The sequence below is a fragment of the Brassica napus genome, chromosome A8 (assembly GCF_020379485.1).
Source record: "Brassica napus cultivar Da-Ae chromosome A8, Da-Ae, whole genome shotgun sequence".
Lineage (NCBI taxonomy): Eukaryota > Viridiplantae > Streptophyta > Magnoliopsida > Brassicales > Brassicaceae > Brassica > Brassica napus.
The window spans coordinates 2,985,929-3,002,842 of NC_063441.1; the positions used below are offsets into that span (position 1 = coordinate 2,985,929).

Genomic DNA, 16,914 nt, shown 5'->3' on the forward strand with positions numbered 1-16,914 from the left:
CATGACATTGACAGACAAAACTCCTATAAATAGAGACATAGGTTCATACTTTGTAGCATTCACCTCAACAAGCATCAATCTCTATAAAGAATCAACATGTCGACGTTTAAAATTATCACGTTGAAGAGCTGCGATGACAAGATCTTTGAGGTTGAAGAAGCGGTGGCTGTACAGTCACAAATGATAGCTCACATGGTTGAAGATGACTGTGTTGATGGTGAAATCCCTATTTCCAATGTCACCGGCGCGATTCTCGCCAAAGTGATCGAATATTGCGAAAAACATCTTGTCAACCCCGATGTCGATGGTGATTCATCTTCTTCCACAGAAGATGAACTCAAGAATTGGGATGCTGAGTTCATGAAGAATATGGATCGGGAGATGCTTTTTGCCTTGATAATGGCTGCTAATTATCTAAACACCAAGGATCTTCTTGATCTCATTTGCCAAACTATAGCTGATATGATCAAAGGTTTTTCTGTAGACGAGGTTCGAACATTCTTCAACATTCAAAATGATTTTACACCGGAAGAAGAAGCAGAGATTCGCGCCGAAACTGAATGGGCTTTTGAATAATCATGTAGATCACTTTGGATGACTTGTTCATGACTTTGTCCTTGTGCAATCTTTTTTATTTAATTTTTATATATAAGCGACAAAAAATGTTTTATTTTTATTCTAATTATATTCCTGTTTTTATTAACTTTAAAAGTGTTTATAGTTTTATTGCAAGTTTAAATATAATATAATATATTAACGATAAGAAAAATTAAATACCTTGACAAAGATTATAAGGAAAAACATAAGTATCTCAATTTTTTTATACTTTTTTTACTGAAAAAGAAAAGGTAACTGTTTTAAAAAGAACATCATAATTGCTAACAAAATAAATTTGTTATTTTTATTTCATCGTAATTGTAAAGTTTAGAAGAGCATTTACAAGATGTTAATGCATTACAAATGATTTTTGATTAATGCTCTCAAATGAAATTTTTGGTAGAACATTTGGATAGAAAATATATAAAAATTAAAAGTAATTATATATAATTTATTAATTTTATTTAATAATATTAAAAATTATGTTTATATCCAAAATTAATTTTCTATATTTAAAAACTAAAACTAAAAATATATTATTTTTAAAAAAATATTAATATTTAACATTTAAAATATAATTTAATTTATATAGTTATATATGATTCATTATTTTTAATAACATAACATAGAATAATATATATTTATATATTATAAATATAAAAATATCTCTATTATTTAGAAATAAATAAATTATATATTACATATTTGTTTTTATAATAGTTTTATATATGAAGTAAATCACCGTATTAAAAATATTAATGCAGATTCTGCAGTATACTAATTCTATAGCTTACTCCTACTATTTTATCATCATATCTACCAATCAATAATTACAAGCAGCGAGCGCTTGGGGTTTGTGTTCAATGTTGACCTCCTGAATAAATAGCAGCGTGTCTAATGTTTTTACATCATCGCTCTCATTATTTCTAGAGAACATCATCTTTTAATATATCAGAATATATTGCTATCGCGAGAACAAATCTGAGCTTTCTTTTGGTGATTAGCATAAGAGAACAAAGTTGAAGTTTTGTTTTTCAAATGTTTTCTCTAATGATGTACACTCAGATTTTGGTGTTGTTTTCATTTATTAATAAAGCTTTAAATGCATTGTTCCTCTAAATTGAGTAAAAACACTGCTTTGATTCAGAATTATTTTGATTGTGAATTTGCTTATAGTGGCCTTGTTTCAGTGTTGTAGGTGAAGAAAGCTTAACACAGAGATCAGGAACTCTTCAGTTTTGTAGGGTAAATGGTAGAGATAGATTCTTGTTGAGATTGAACCTTGATTAAATACTCCAAGAAAAGAAGAATAAAGAAGAGTAGCTTAGAAGAAGCTACAAAGGAATGGAAGAGGAAGAAGAAGAAGAAGAAGAATAAGAAGGAGAAGCTTGGAGCGCAAGCAACAGAGGAAGAAGAAGAAGTAAGACCAACGACAACAACAAGAAGTCAAGGAAGAGATTTGGTTGTAACTAGAAGTTACAACAAGGAGAATAAAGAGTAACGTCTAGTTAATTTAGTTAAGCCAACAAATGTGTGAAGTGTTGGTTAATGTCTAGCTAGTCTAGAGTTGTTGTTTGACTTGGTAAGAGTTGTTTGTAGAGTTAAGGCTAAGTTGAAGTGCAAGTGTAGTAGTTAGTAAAAGACTACTATAAGTATGTATGTGTGTGGTGTTGTAAAAGGTATCCAATTCTAATAGAAAGAAGTTGGAGAAAAGAAAAGATGTAGACAATCAAAGTGTTCTCTCTTCTCTCTACAAACACATGTAAGAGAGTAAAGAGAGTGTGTGCTTGTGTTATGATAAAACACAAGTAAAGAAACAAAGAGAGTAAGTGAACAAATCAGAGTACAAAACAGAGAGAGCTGGGCATGAGAAGAGTGAAGAGGCCAAGCCAAGAAAGAGACAAAATCACAACATGGTATCAGAGCTCAGTTGATCCGTAGAGCCTGTTCAAGAAGAAGATGATGGCAGTCCAAAGGAGACTAAGAAGAAGAAAAGGATAGGGACAGCCACCAAAAGAAAAAAGAAAAAGAAAGCTGAGACTAAATCAGAGAATAAGAGAAGGAAGGAAGAGGTGGTGACAAGAGAGAGAATCAAGAGAGAGAATCATCAACCTTTACAATCACATTCACAAACATACCAACAAGAGGGCTTCAAGTGCATTCAAGGAGATAGTGAAATCTTCTGAAAAATAGCAGTGAAGACAATGGTATGGAGATAGTATTGTGGGAGGATAATTCTGGATCTTTGTTCTACAATGTAAAGGAAGCTGAGAGAGTTGTTGGGCGTTCCCCTCCATAAGAGAAAGAAGAAGGCCATATGAGAAGAACCTAAGGCAAATGAGAAAGAAGAAAGTCGTCTCCAAGAGGGAGACATGAACAAAGAAGAAAGAAGACCATGGTGGGGATCAAAGATGATCAAGGAAGCTATGGGAGTTGTTGGATGTTCTTAGCCATTGGAGATATGGATGAGATCAACAGCAACTGAACAAAGAAGGCAATGAAGTCGGAATACATGATTGAAGCTGAAGATCCAGAGATGTTCAAAGCTGAAGATGAAAGAACCTTGCTTAGAAATCAAGGTGAAAGTTCAATGAATCAAAGAGTCCAAGGCCAATGAAGCTGAGGTGATGGTTTGGAGAAAACCAAACATACTAAAGGCAAAGAAGACTGAGGTGAAGGTTAAGAGAAACCAACAAGACCAAAGTTGAACAAGGCCTAGGTGATGGTTCAAAGAATCAGGTAGCACATGTAGATGATCAATGAAGACATTGAAACCAAAGAAAGAGTGGAAGCCGGATGAAGCAATGATTGAAGCCAAGAAACAAAACCTAGAAGAATGAGACTTGCTTACCTAAGTGAGAAAGGGAGCAAGGTGGTTGGAGAGTCAACCAAAGAAGACGTGACAGAAGCTCACGGAGGAGACGTGACAAAGGCTCACGGGAACAGAGAAAGATGGCGAAGAAAACCAGTCATGAGATGACAAAGAAAATTCGCAAGACAAGGAGATGGTCTTGGAGATTCTTGTCAAGAGGGAGATAAGAATCACAAATGAAGAACAAGGAAGATGGGATCAAGTCCCTAAGAGCATCTCCAAAAGACAATCTATAACTTCAAAACTTTGAAGTTTTGAAGAGTGAAACTCTGTATTTGAAGTTTTATTATTCAAAACTTCAAATTTGAAGTTTCATATTTTTATTTGCATTTTGGTTCCTACAATCACACATCATCTTTATGATTCATAAATATTTTTTTGTTTATTGTTTTAATCCTTAAAAAAATTATATCTCATATATATTTTAATTTTTGTTTACATATTTTAAATTTTAAACATAAAATTAAATATAACTTTAAAATATTTTAAATTAGATTTAGATAACAATAATATACAAAAGAAACTTAAAAAAATATTTTTTGAAAATTACACGAAGACATAACTATTACACAAATTTAAATATTACAATAACACTAATAATCAGGTCAATTTGATCCGGAACCTTCAAAATTTTCAAATATTGTCCAATTTTTTTTGTTATACTGAAGATGGTTGTTGTTGTTGTTTTTGATGTCTTTTTCGTACAATTATTATTGTTCATATCGAATATATTCACGAGTATTAATATCATCAAAAAGAAATTAGTATTTTAGCAATATTTTATGTTTCTCTTTTACTTTCTTATTCCGATTTTATGTATTCACAAGTATCAATATCACCCGATTTTAACAACTTTTAGCTTGCAATCTACAAAGTAAAAATGAGGAGAGCCATTTTTACTTCGAAATGCACTAATAGATCATATATGCATTATGAAAAATTATTTTATGGAATAATATGGTATATTGTTTGAAGTTTAATATTAATTAAGTTATTTTTATTTAAATTTTTATAGAATATTTTATTTATTAAAACTAATGTAATATGTTTATATATGTGCTAGTTATTTATAAAAAATTTTATGAATTCAAATTTGTTATAAAAAAATATAAGGTCCATTTTATAAAATACAAATAGTTTTGAAGTTGAATTTGAAGTTTTGCTTTTGGAGAAAAACAGCTTAAGACTTCAAATATAGAGTTTTGGAAACTCCAAAATAGAGTTGCTCTAAATGGAGTTGGAGATTTGATCAAAGGATTCAAGAGGGAGTGTTGAGATTGAACCTTGATTAAATACTCCAAGAAAAGAAGAATAAAGAAGAGTAGCTTAGAAGAAGAAGAAGAAGAAGAAGAAGAAGAAGAAGAAGAAGAAGAAGAAGAAGAAGAAGAAGAAGAAGAAGAAGAAGAAGAAGAAGAAGAAGAAGAAGAAGAAGAAGCTTGGAGCGCAAGAAACAGAGGAAGAAGAAGAAGAAGAAGAAGAAGAAGTAAGACCAACGACAACAACAAGAAGTCAAGGAAGAGATTTGGTTGTAACTACTTCCACTGCAAACGATTGACTGTGAAATGACTTTTTGGTGGGTGGTTCTGTTAGATTATGTACAGAGATATAAACCATGCATGCATTATAAAACCGTAATCGGTACACATGATAGATTACATATCTCCAATGTCACTTACGACAAGGTTACTTCCACTTATACACATGAAAATGGCAAACCATTTTACATGTTTATATTTTGATTATTTGTTGATACTCAAAAAACATCCCTCCTCAAAATATGCATTGTATCACATTGTATATATTTCATGTCCAATATGAGAACCTAAAGAAGAAGACCAAACCAATTATATGAATATATACCAAATAAGTTAAATGTAACATGTAATACATTTAAAATCGGCCACTTGAAAAAATATTGTAAAAACAGAACAATATATGTCTACAATATCACATATGTTAACATGCCATATTATCTTTCTTTTTTAACTCTGGATTGTATTATAAATATGGTAAATATTAAAATTATAAAATTTAACATATTGTTGTGTTTGAAAACTATAAAATTGTTGTGTTTGAAAATATTATATTAAAATTTTTTAACGCTAGGGAAATGCAAACTATAAAATTGTTGTGTTTGAAAATATCATATTAATCTTTTAGTAATATGGTAATTATTAAAATATATACCACTAATCATATAAATAAAATATTTAAATGTATAAAAATGAAAATAACCACCCGCACGGTTGTGCGGGTCAAGATCTAGTATTCATCTAAATTTGAAATATAAATAACAAAAGTAAATTTATAAGGTATGAGATAAAAACCACATCTATTTTACTCTTCTTAAGAAACAAAGATATTAAAATATCATATTGTTTTAAAATCAATATCATATTAGTCTAAAAATATTTTATTATTTGTTATTGTTCCTTAGGCCCTAGTAATATTTTTTTTTCATCATATCGAATTTAATTGGATCTGTATACGCCAAAACCTCATCGATAATTTTATTCAATTTATTCTATTTAATAATAAACAAAAGATAAAAATAAAATGAAAACGAAATCATCATAAAATATCATAAATTCACAATTGTTTAGTTTAGGAAAAAAATTAAAATGATAAATGTTTCCAGTGAAATAAATATATTATTTTTTGTCATATATTGTAACTTGTAAATAATTTTTCAGATAAATGCACAAATAAGATTTTTTTATTTTCCACGGAATGTGAAATATTGGTCTACTATTATTTAAATATACTTAAAATCTAACACTGTTTCGTTTAGTTCATGATTATCAAATAATACTTGACTAAATATCAATTATTTCATTTTTATTACGATTTTGTTAAACTAGTTAGTATAATGCTCAATATCTAATCTAACAATATTAAAAGGGGAATATGAAGCCCTTTCAGCTATGCCACGATTGGAAAATCAGCCTATCATGTTTTTGCCACGTCATCATCGAACTGGTCTTAGATTTTGGGGTTTAACAAAAAAGAGAGGAGGGGTCCAATTCAAGCCATGTCACGTGTAGGAAGCATAAACTTTTGGTCTTCTCCGACTGATCAAGATCTCTCCACTTCGCTGTTACTGTAACTCACTTTCAAGAATATATTATGCTCTTTAAACCTTCTTTAATGGTTTCGTTCCACTTCCTCCCCTCTTTCTCATTCTATATATAGAGATTCATCTCATAATAAATCCTTCTCTAATAGAAAACCTCCACTGAAGAAGCTACAGCTACGGCCATTAAATCCACCGGGAATTCACAAGTTGTGAACTCCTGGTACAGAAGGTTCTTACTGATGGAAAATCCGGCACCGTCCCGTCACAAGAAAACACTGAGATGTTTTGAGAGGCTGTGAGTAAATTCAATAATTCTTTTACTAAAGTTTGAATCTTGGAGCATGAATCTTTGAATTGTGTCTAAATCTAGATGTTTTGTTCGTTTCTGTATCAAACGAAATCAAGGCTGAAGATGTTGATGTGAGCCCTAACATGACGTTGCGTATGCATCTATGTTCCCTTCTCTTCAGTTTAGCCTATTCTATTTTCGTTTTTATTGTATAAAAATCATCCCCAACTTGCAGTTTTTTCCCCCACTGATGACACTCTTTTCTTTACATACTATGCGTTAGAGTGTGTGAGCTAAGCTTGCTTGATGAATTGTTTGGCAATTGGTTACCTTTTGATTAATAGAGATCTTACTTTTAGATACTATTTGCAGGCTTATGTCAGCCCACAACAACCATAAGCTTATTCCCTTGTGAAGCTTCCATGGCGGCGGCTCAAAGATTTAATCTGTTTCCTCTGCAAGCTTTTCTATCTCATCTTCCTGTCTCCCCAAGTAAGCTGACCCCAAAATGGCATAGACTACTACTACACATGATCTGTTACAAAACATGATGTATAGCAAAGCTAAGAATTTTTTTCCTCTTTGAAAAATTTACGGTGATATTTTGAAAAACAGATTTGTGAGGGAATGAAAACATATGTGTGGTTCATACGCCTGCCATTCATAGCTTCAAGACAGAAGAAGTACTGAAAAATGAAGTTAAGATGAGAGACCTTTTTATAACCTTTGCCTTCGCTTTCTTCAAGAGTGAGACTCTTTGTATCATGCAAAATGAAGTATATGCAGAGAAACAGAACGCATATCACCCAAATCCACAGATCAATACTCAAGCTCCTGCAGAAAAAATACCATGTGAGCTAAAACCTCCAAAACTTGATTATTCGTATTTATAGTGATCTGTAGCTCATAAACAATATTTAATACTGATTTGGTCAGCCGAGAACTAAATGGGGAACATCTAGAGGAAGCGTCTCGATAGATCTGGTCCAAGCCATGTTCAAGTCTATGAAAGCTCAAGACGATGAAGCTCATGTAAGATTATGTTTTGATTTTATCATCTTCTGAACCTCTCAGTTTAGAAAACACACACACGCAGACTAAATGATACTTGAATAAACAGAGAGTATTTGTTTATGGTGTGATGCAGTTGGAGTATGAGTTTGCAAGATATTTGGTCAGAAGATGTGAATCTAAGAGAATTTGGTGTCGAGATTATATTAACGGAAAGGGTACTCACCATATCCGAAACTGGCTTTGGATCAAATATTATAATGATATAATCAAATAATTGAAGCTAGACAACTGGTTTTTATCTTTTTGTTGAAACAGCTTCTCACGACCTAAGATCAAGGTATTGTTTTACTATATCCATGTTGCATTTTGGAGATCTTTTTGGATCATTCACTATGGTTTTGACTGTGTTTAATGATTCAATGTATTGTTTTTTTAATCAAAAAGAACTAGCTCAAATATTTGAGAGAGTAAAGTCTGTGGATCTGCATCCTACAGAACCATGGTAATTTCAAGCATTTGATTATTCTTTCATGCAGCTTAGTTGTAGTGATTGAAAGACAACTTTAGACCACTTGGTATCCTTAATTTTGTGGAGTAGAAGCATGTATGTTGCTCTTATAGTTTTTACTTTTATTTCCTACCAGCATGACTGGGAACTGATATCACATTATCTGCAGGTTTCTAACAAGTTTATGTTTTGGAACTTTGTGTATTTGGAACTACCGGGACACATATGGATGAATAATTTTTTTTTCTTTCTTTTTTAATATGCACTATTATTCAATGGAAAAAACTTGCGATGTGTAATGATCAAAAGTGCAATTGGAAGATTATTGTTTCTACGAGGTTTCATAAACGAAAAGACTAAGGTTTTTGAGACGATGACAACATTCTTAATTTAGAGTCATTGTTGGTTTATATGTTTTAAATATCAAGTTTCGGTAATGATTTGTTTAAAAAGTTTGTTTTTTAGTTTGGTTTGGTTTGCACAATGATATTATTTTTATGTTTGGATCAACTTTTGATTCAATCCTATTTCAATTATGAAAGTGTTCAAGTTGGTATTAAAACTTAATGATTAGTTGAGTATGTTAAGTTGATGACAGAAAAAAATAATTCAATGAATCTCAAGTTAAAGTTTAAACAAATTGTAAATTTTACAATTGTTACAATTTTTTTATACAAAACTTAAAAAAATAAAACAAAATATATTCAAATCATAAGTAGGTTTAGAGATTTTTTTAATCCTACTTATAATTATATATATGACTTCTAATAATAAAAGATAACAAATTGGTAGTTTAAACTATTTTAAATTTGTTAGACACAAGATAATGAATAAATGCAGAAATTTTTTTTTTTTTTACCAATTGAATAGTTTAAAATTGACAATTATGGTCATATATAAGTGTCAACTTCTATAAGTTAACTAAAATTTATACGAATTCTGGGCATAGTCCGGGAAAATCCCTAGCATATATAAATTAAAGTTGGTTCTTCTCACCAAATGAATATTCATTCACATTTTCCATTTTTGTGTAATCTACACGTGTTATTGACGTGTTTGATTATTATCTTAGGGGCTTTTGTTAGATTAGGATTATGTACTTCTTAGCCTATTGAGTTTTCTCTAACAAAGCTTGGTTAACAAAAATAAAATAAAATAAACCGAAAACCCCGGAGATAACAAGAATTAAAGATGGTTTGATTTGGTTCTTGTTGTCTGGGTTAGTGTTGGTAGGTGGAGGATTTACCTTTGCCCCTCCAGTTGCAGAGGGAAGAAGAAGACCACAAGACATACCCACCAACCCCCTTCACCAACTCCTTCTCTCCTCCTTTTAAACCTCTTCTCTCTCATTCATCTCCCGTTTGCTTCGACCCTCCTCATGGCGTCTTCTCTCACCTCCAAATCCATTCTCGGATCCACCAAACCCGGTTCTTCTTCTCTCTCTCCGGAGCTCCGTCGTCTCTCGTCTCCGGCCGTCCAGATCTCAATCCGAACCCAAACCAAGAAGAGCCTCCGTAAGCTTTCTATTTTCTTTGAATGGTTAAAAGTTTGAATCTTTAGGGAAACCCACGTTGCTTTTTAGTGATTTAGATGAAAAAGTTGAAAGCTTTATGAGTTTTGGGGTTGTGAATTGGCAGAGATACAAGCTACTGGGAGCTCATACGGGACTCATTTTCGAGTTTCCACCTTTGGAGAATCACACGGAGGAGGTGTTGGTTGTATAATTGATGGATGTCCTCCTCGGATTCCACTCTCTGAATCTGATTTGCAATTCGATCTTGACAGGAGGTCAGGAACAAAGCTCTTTCTAGTCTTTTTTTGGCTGTCTGAAAATGATTTTTTGATGTTGATTTGCTTTTTATCAGGAGACCTGGTCAGAGCCGGATCACCACTCCTAGAAAAGAGACTGATACTTGCCGGATATCTTCTGGAGTCTCCGAAGGTTTGCTTTTCACAGACTTGAGTTTGGTTTGGTTTGGTTTCTCACCCTTGTTCTAACTGTTGACATCCCTACAATGCAGGAATGACGACAGGAACACCTATCCATGTGTTTGTGCCTAACACAGATCAGAGAGGACTTGTAAGCTTCTGACATCACTATGCACATATATATATATATATATGTACTCGTTGTTAGAGAATAAAGCAGAACCGAATAGAAGGCTTGGAGATTTTCTGTAGATTCTAACTTTTGAGCGACTCACTTGATTTTCAGGATTACAGTGAAATGTCGGTTGCTTATAGGCCATCACATGCTGATGCAACTTATGACATGAAGTATGGTGTCAGATCAGTTCAGGTGACAAATTATTTTCTTTTTGTCTAGATTATTTATATGTTAAACGTTTTAATGTAGTAGTTAGAAGGCAAATGTTCAGCTCAACTTACTGTAAATGTAATATTTTTTTCAAGGGTGGTGGGAGATCGTCAGCTAGAGAGACCATAGGAAGAGTTGCTCCTGGAGCTTTGGCCAGGAAAATTTTGAAGCAATTTGCAGGAACTGAGGTGTGTTACTTTCTGATTCTGCAAATAGCGCTGCTCTCAAATCAATTGTTCTTTATATCCTTTTCACATTTGGTTGTAGTTTGACTCATTAACCTAATTCAAGTTTGTTTCATGACTACGTTAAGATTTTCACTGTCTTTTTTTTTGTCTCCAGATTCTTGCCTATGTCTCGCAAGTCCACCAGGTTGTACTTCCAGAGGATTTGGTTGACCACGAGAATTTGACACTCGAACAGGTGCGCACCCTCTTTCGAAATAAAACTAAAACCCGCATTTTGTTTTGTGAGTTCTTGCTGTGAATTTTCTGTGACCTTCATAAAGTTCATCTTGTAACCTTCTTATCTCATTTTGTTCTGTCTTCCAGATAGAAAACAACATCGTCAGGTGCCCTAATCCCGAGTACGCTGAAAAGATGATAGCTGCGATTGATGCTGTCAGAACTAAAGGAAACTCTGTTGGTGGTGTTGTGACCTGCATCGTTCGGAATGCTCCACGTGTAGGAACTCTATGTACCTTTCAAATAGTTTATCAAGTTTGATTGCATCAACTTCAGCGGATGATTACTGAAACTTAAATTCACAGGGGCTTGGAACACCGGTTTTCGATAAACTTGAAGCAGAACTGGCGAAAGCTTGTATGTCGTTACCTGCAACAAAGGGCTTTGAGTTCGGGAGTGGCTTCTCAGGTTTGCATAGTAAAACTTTGCTCACCTTTAGCAATAAATAATCATACGCCATGAACCCGCAGGTACCTTTCTGACTGGTCTTGAACACAATGATGAGTTCTACACTGATGAAAATGGAAGAATCCGGACAAAAACAAACCGGTCTGGTGGAATTCAGGTTGGTTATGTCTTGTGTGTGTTTAATATGTATCAACAAACTACTTGAAGAGTGTAAGCTGATATCAATTATGCGTAGGGAGGGATATCAAATGGTGAGATAATAAACATGAGAGTAGCCTTCAAGCCAACATCTACAATTGGAGTAAGTTTGTGATGAAAATAACAAAATGTTTGCTTGTTGATCATCAGTCAACACATTGATTGACGTTCTCCTTCCATATTGTACAGAGGAAGCAGAATACTGTAACCAGAGATAAGAAAGAAACTGAGATGATTGCGCGTGGACGTCACGATCCTTGTGTTGTTCCACGAGGTTACTATATATAAAACTGAAACCATTGTGTTATCTTGTATTACTCAGGATTTTGATTTTGGATTCTTTTGTTTTGTTGCTGCAGCTGTGCCAATGGTGGAAGCAATGGTTGCTTTAGTTCTTGTGGATCAGTTGATGGCGCAATACGCACAGTGCCATTTGTTTCCAATAAATCCAGAGCTGCAGGAACCTCTTCGGACAGCTTCTCCTGTCGAGCTCGAGCAGCCGCAAAATGCTGCTGCTTTGTAAGCAGAACTTGAGAAGATAAAGTGAGAGAGGCTTCGCTTTTTTTTGTGTGATTATTTTGAATAAAGGCATTAATTTTTTTGTAAGATGATGATTATTTACTCTGTATCCTGCTTTTCATTCAGTTATATCAATCGAGACTCTTTTTTGTAAGATTATATTTTGGATAACAGCCATTTCCGATCAAATATATGTTATGTGGTTGGTTTGGTATATCTTTATCAGACAAATTTCCGAGAAACACACTAAATGGAAGTTAAAAAGATACTTAGAGAGAATGTAAACTATTCCTTGTGTCGTTAAGCAAATTAATTATGCTCGACAAGATCTGGATGAGCATATACGACTTCATAATATGCTTTCTTGCTGAATAATTGAGTTGTTTCTTCGAATAGCAAAGAGCAATGTTGTACAACTTCATAATGATAGAAAACTGACTCCATTGCATTTTCAACATCAATTTGAGAGGATGTATTTTGCTGAGAAGATTCTTACGTAAGTTTATGTGAGGGATCTCATGTATCATGGGAGGATAAAACATATTAAAATCAAGCATTAATTTATATGAGCCACTATCCTAAAGAAATCTGTGGTGCTTACTGCTTAGGTACATGTATGGGTGTCAAAATGGGTAAAAATTAATGGATCAACCCAAACCAATCCAAACCATTGATATTAATGGATAGAATAATTGGATACAAATGGATTAATGGATTAAATGGGTTAATGAATTTAATGGATTGAGTTAAAATGGTTTGGATTGTAATGCATAACTAGATTTTGATCCGCGTTTAAAAAACGCGGGTTTGTTTTCGAAATTAAATATATTTTAAACGAATTTCAAGATAAAATAATGGATAAGTTTGAGCATATATATTCAAAAGCACGAACTGAACCATACCAAACTGAAAAAACCAAAGCTGAATTGGATTTCATAAACCGAGTAGATCATATATTTATGGAACTGAAAATATTAAACTGGTCCAGTTCCCAACTTTGCTACCGAACCAAAAACCAAAATAATCCAACTGAGACCTAACCAAACTTTGTAAATACCTGAACGGTTTCTATATTTATGGAACCAAAACACCAAAAACTAAAATACTCAAACTAAAACCAAATGCTGAGATCACATTTAAATGGTGCGAAAAAATATACAAATTATTTAACTCCTTTTAGTAGGGTACATATGTAGTTTATAAACAAATTAAGATATAAGAAATGGCTTTCAAGTCTAACTCGGACCTACAGTCGAACCGGTAAACCTAATGGATATATAAATCCAGAATAGCTTATGTTCTTCATGTAATATTCTATCAAAGGTTCTATCAACTCATATGTTTCCATAAAGTTTGAATTTAATAAAAATTATTAATTAAAAAACTGATTAACCTAAAAACTGCTATTAACCAGTGAACCGATACCGGTTGACTTGCTAAAAACCTAGAAAAATCTTATAGTATTTCTTTTTTAAAAAAAATTGATTAAATTTCTCATATAATAAATTGTATTTTTGTTATTCATTTGTAATGATCAGTACTATTAAAATACATGGTATACATATCATCCAGGTAATAATGTTAAAGGGGCAATTTAAAACCAATCGACAATAAATATATGCCAAATTTACGTAGGAAATGTTTCACGGAGTAACTTTTATAATTAAATACTATTCAGATTCATGTTCACATGACTATTTCACTATTTCTTAGTGTTACAATCAGTATATATTTAAAATGTGTCTAAAACAATTTTTTTATAGTAAGTATAATAATATGGAAGAAAGTGGATATAGCAAGGTGGAAACCATGGACATATGATCAAAATAAATTTGATTTGCTTAGTTATAATTTCCGGTTGATTGCAGGAGAAAATATAAAGTATGAAACAATTATTGATATTTTATAGCTAGGTTAATTTATTATATGGTCTAACAATTAATTAAGTAGGTGCAAAAACCTTTTTAAGTAGATTTATTAAAACTCCTTCCCTTTTAATAGTATTGATGAGTTATCCATAACTAAACCAATAACAATTTATAACAAACAAAAACTCAAATCAAATATATAAACAAAAAAACAAACCAAATTTCTAAACCAATTTTACTACACCAGATTTTTTTTTCATATATATATATAACTCAATTTAATAAACTAAATCTAACCCCAATTATTCACATATACGTATATATATGAGAAATATCCTAGGATAGCACTAAAAAAATTTATGTCACAAATATAGACTCTATGGATCAAAATGAATAAAATGTTTCATTAAAGAGATAAATATACACTTATACCTCTAGGGTTAACTAATCCAAACCTTAGGATTTAGAGTTAAGGGTGGAGATTTGGGATTGAGATTTAAGATTTCATAAAATAAAAAATAAATATTAAAAATTTGAAAATAACTATTTTTTTAAATAGTTTCAAAAAGTATTTTCGAATTACAAAAAGAAAATTTGAAAAAAAAGAGTTAGAATTTGAAAACATATAATCTAAAACTATAAAAAAAAAAAAAAAAAATTTTATTTTTTTTATATCTAGGGTATTAGGGTGGGTCCTTTTACCTATTAAATGAAACATTTTGGTCATTTTTCTCCTTGTGGTCTATTTTTGTAACCAAAACTTAAAAATGATCTATTTAGCAGAATTGCCCTATATATATATTTGTTAACACCCAACTTTTCATATATATAAAACTATTATGTCTTGATTTTTTAATAAGCCAAATTTAGGTGATGATTGTTTCAATAGTTTTTAGTTTTAGTTTTTGGTTTTTAGATTTTAGTTTTTGGTTTTTAGATTTTGGTTTTTGGTTTTTAGCTTTTGGTTTTTGCTTTTTGGTTTTTAGATTTTGATTTTGGTTTTTGGTTTTGCAGTATTTTTTTATTTTTCAAAAATGAATTAATGTGTTACTTTGAAATAATACAAAAAAATAGAAATAAATATTTATATTTACAATTAAAATTATCAAAATATTGTGATAATTATTTTAAAATAAAATACAATAACATATTTTAATTATTATAGTTTTATAAAAAAATATATTATAATAAAATATTTATCATAAAATTTATATAAATTGCAAAAAATTAAAAATATTAAAAATATTTAAAAGTTTGAATCTATTTAGAAATTTTTCTTATATAAATTATTTTTAATTTTATAAACTTAAATAGCAATAGTTTTTCTTAAATATTATAAATTATATAAAAATAAAAAAATTTAAAATTTTTAAACTAATTATAAAATTTCTCATATAAATTATTTATATTTTCTTAAAATTGAATGGCTATTTTTATTTTTCATGACTAATACAATTTTTTTTTTTTTTTTTTGACATCATGACTAATACAATATATTGTATTACTAAAACATATTATGTTTTTATAATTTTAGTTATTTTTAATGTGACTAGTAATTATTAAAATTATTCTATTATTTTATATAGAGAAATTAATAACTAAGCTTTAAAATTAATTAATATTATTTATAAACTATATAAATTTATTTTACAGATATTGAACACAAATAAATTATATCACATTATTGTTTAAATTATAGCTAATGTACCAAAAATTGTATGATTATTTATCTTTATGAAAATATTATTTATTAATTATTAATTAATTAAATGTTGTAGTTTCTATCCAAAAAAATCAAAATTCGTTTTTCTTTTTGAAAGCTCCCAAAAGTTGGTTTTTGGTTTTTCTTCACAAATAAGTTAAATTTTTCAAAAACTAGTTTCCCTAAATTTTAGGGAATCTATTTATTAGAAATCTGATTGGCAAATTAAATGGTTTCTACAAAAACAAAAACTAAAAACTAAAACTTGATTGGATGAAAAATGGTTTTTGTAAAAACAAAAACCAAAAACTAAACCAAAAACCACAAACAATCAACCTCTTAATCATAAATTTTGCCAAATCATAAAATCAAAATTTTCACCAAAACTCTAAATCTCATTTTCCCACAGGAACGACAAAATCATGTTTTTTCGACAAAACTGCAAAGTCGTGTTTTTTCTGCCAAAACCGTAAAATTGAGTTTTCCGCCAAAACTGTAAAGTCGTGTTTTCCCGCCAAAACCGTAAAATCAAGTTTTCCCGCCAAACCACAAAGTTATGTTTTCCCGCCAAAGACGTAAAATCAAAATTTTCCGCCAAAACGACAAAGACGTATTTTCCTGCCAAAATCGTGAAATCGAGTTTTCCCGTCAAAATCGTAAAATTGAGTTCTTCGCTAAAACCCTAAAATCGAGTTTCCCGCTAAAACTGCAAGATTGAGTTTTTATGCCGAAATCGAAAAATTGAGTTTTCCCGTCAAAACTGCAAAATCGTGTTTTCTCGTGAAAACCGTAAAATTGAATTTACTGCCAAAATCGTAAAATTGAGTTTTCCCGCCAAAACCGTAAAATTGAGTTTTCCCGCCAAACTGTAATATTGTATTTTTCCGGCCAAAACCGTAATACTATGTTTTTTTTTGTCAAAACCGTAAAATTGAGTTTACCCACCAAAACCACAAAATTAAATTTTCTCGCCAAAACCGCAAAATCGTGTTTTTCCACCAAAACCGCAATATTGTATTTTCTGGCCAAAACCGTAATACCGTTTTTTTAGCCAAAACCATAAAATTGTATTTCCGCTAAAA

At 31.0% G+C, this 16,914-nt stretch overlaps 2 protein-coding genes across 2 annotated transcripts; both read left to right on the plus strand.

Moving 5' to 3' along the window:
• LOC106359496 (SKP1-like protein 13) lies at nucleotides 1-703 on the plus strand. The gene has a single exon (XM_013799180.3). It carries the CDS (start codon nucleotides 97-99, stop codon nucleotides 574-576), a length of 480 nt encoding a protein of 159 aa, XP_013654634.2. The 5' UTR covers nucleotides 1-96; the 3' UTR covers nucleotides 577-703.
• An 8,842-nt stretch (nucleotides 704-9,545) lies between these two features.
• LOC106360510 (chorismate synthase, chloroplastic) lies at nucleotides 9,546-12,416 on the plus strand. Its single transcript, XM_013800122.3, has 13 exons — nucleotides 9,546-9,870; nucleotides 9,994-10,144; nucleotides 10,222-10,298; nucleotides 10,378-10,436; nucleotides 10,572-10,655; nucleotides 10,769-10,861; nucleotides 11,016-11,096; nucleotides 11,225-11,356; nucleotides 11,443-11,545; nucleotides 11,608-11,702; nucleotides 11,781-11,846; nucleotides 11,933-12,017; nucleotides 12,103-12,416. Exons 1-13 carry the CDS (start codon nucleotides 9,735-9,737, stop codon nucleotides 12,264-12,266), a joined length of 1,326 nt encoding a protein of 441 aa, XP_013655576.2. The 5' UTR covers nucleotides 9,546-9,734; the 3' UTR covers nucleotides 12,267-12,416.
• Nucleotides 12,417-16,914: the final 4,498 nt, after the last annotated feature.